This window comes from Tarenaya hassleriana, unplaced genomic scaffold (assembly GCF_000463585.1).
Source record: "Tarenaya hassleriana unplaced genomic scaffold, ASM46358v1 Cleome11987, whole genome shotgun sequence".
NCBI lineage: Eukaryota > Viridiplantae > Streptophyta > Magnoliopsida > Brassicales > Cleomaceae > Tarenaya > Tarenaya hassleriana.
In genome coordinates, this window is record NW_010962378.1 from 1 (window position 1) to 223 (window position 223).

The window sequence follows — 223 nt, forward strand, 5'->3', positions numbered from 1 at the left end:
TTCCCGCCGTCGTAGTGGCAGCGTTTGTGGCCGCCGAGTGCCTGACCCGTCGGAAATGACTTGTTGCAGATCGAGCAGACGTGGGACTTTCCGCTACCGCCGCCGGAGGTGGTGGTGGTCGTGGAGGTGGAGTGGTCATCTCCGGCGTGTTTCCGGTGGCTTGCCTTGTGTCCGCCTAGAGCTTGATACGACGGGAACGCCTTGCCGCAGACGTTGCACTTGT

At 62.3% G+C, this 223-nt stretch overlaps 1 protein-coding gene across 1 annotated transcript; it reads right to left on the reverse strand.

Annotated features, from left to right (window-relative positions):
- Positions 1–5: 5 nt before the first annotated feature.
- On the reverse strand, positions 6–218 carry LOC104806102 (zinc finger protein ZAT10-like; the record flags this gene model as incomplete). Its single annotated transcript, XM_010530820.1, has 1 exon — positions 6–218. A coding segment is annotated over one exon (213 nt), but the record flags the coding sequence as incomplete, so codon positions are not given.
- Between the last annotated feature and the right edge of the window lie 5 nt (positions 219–223).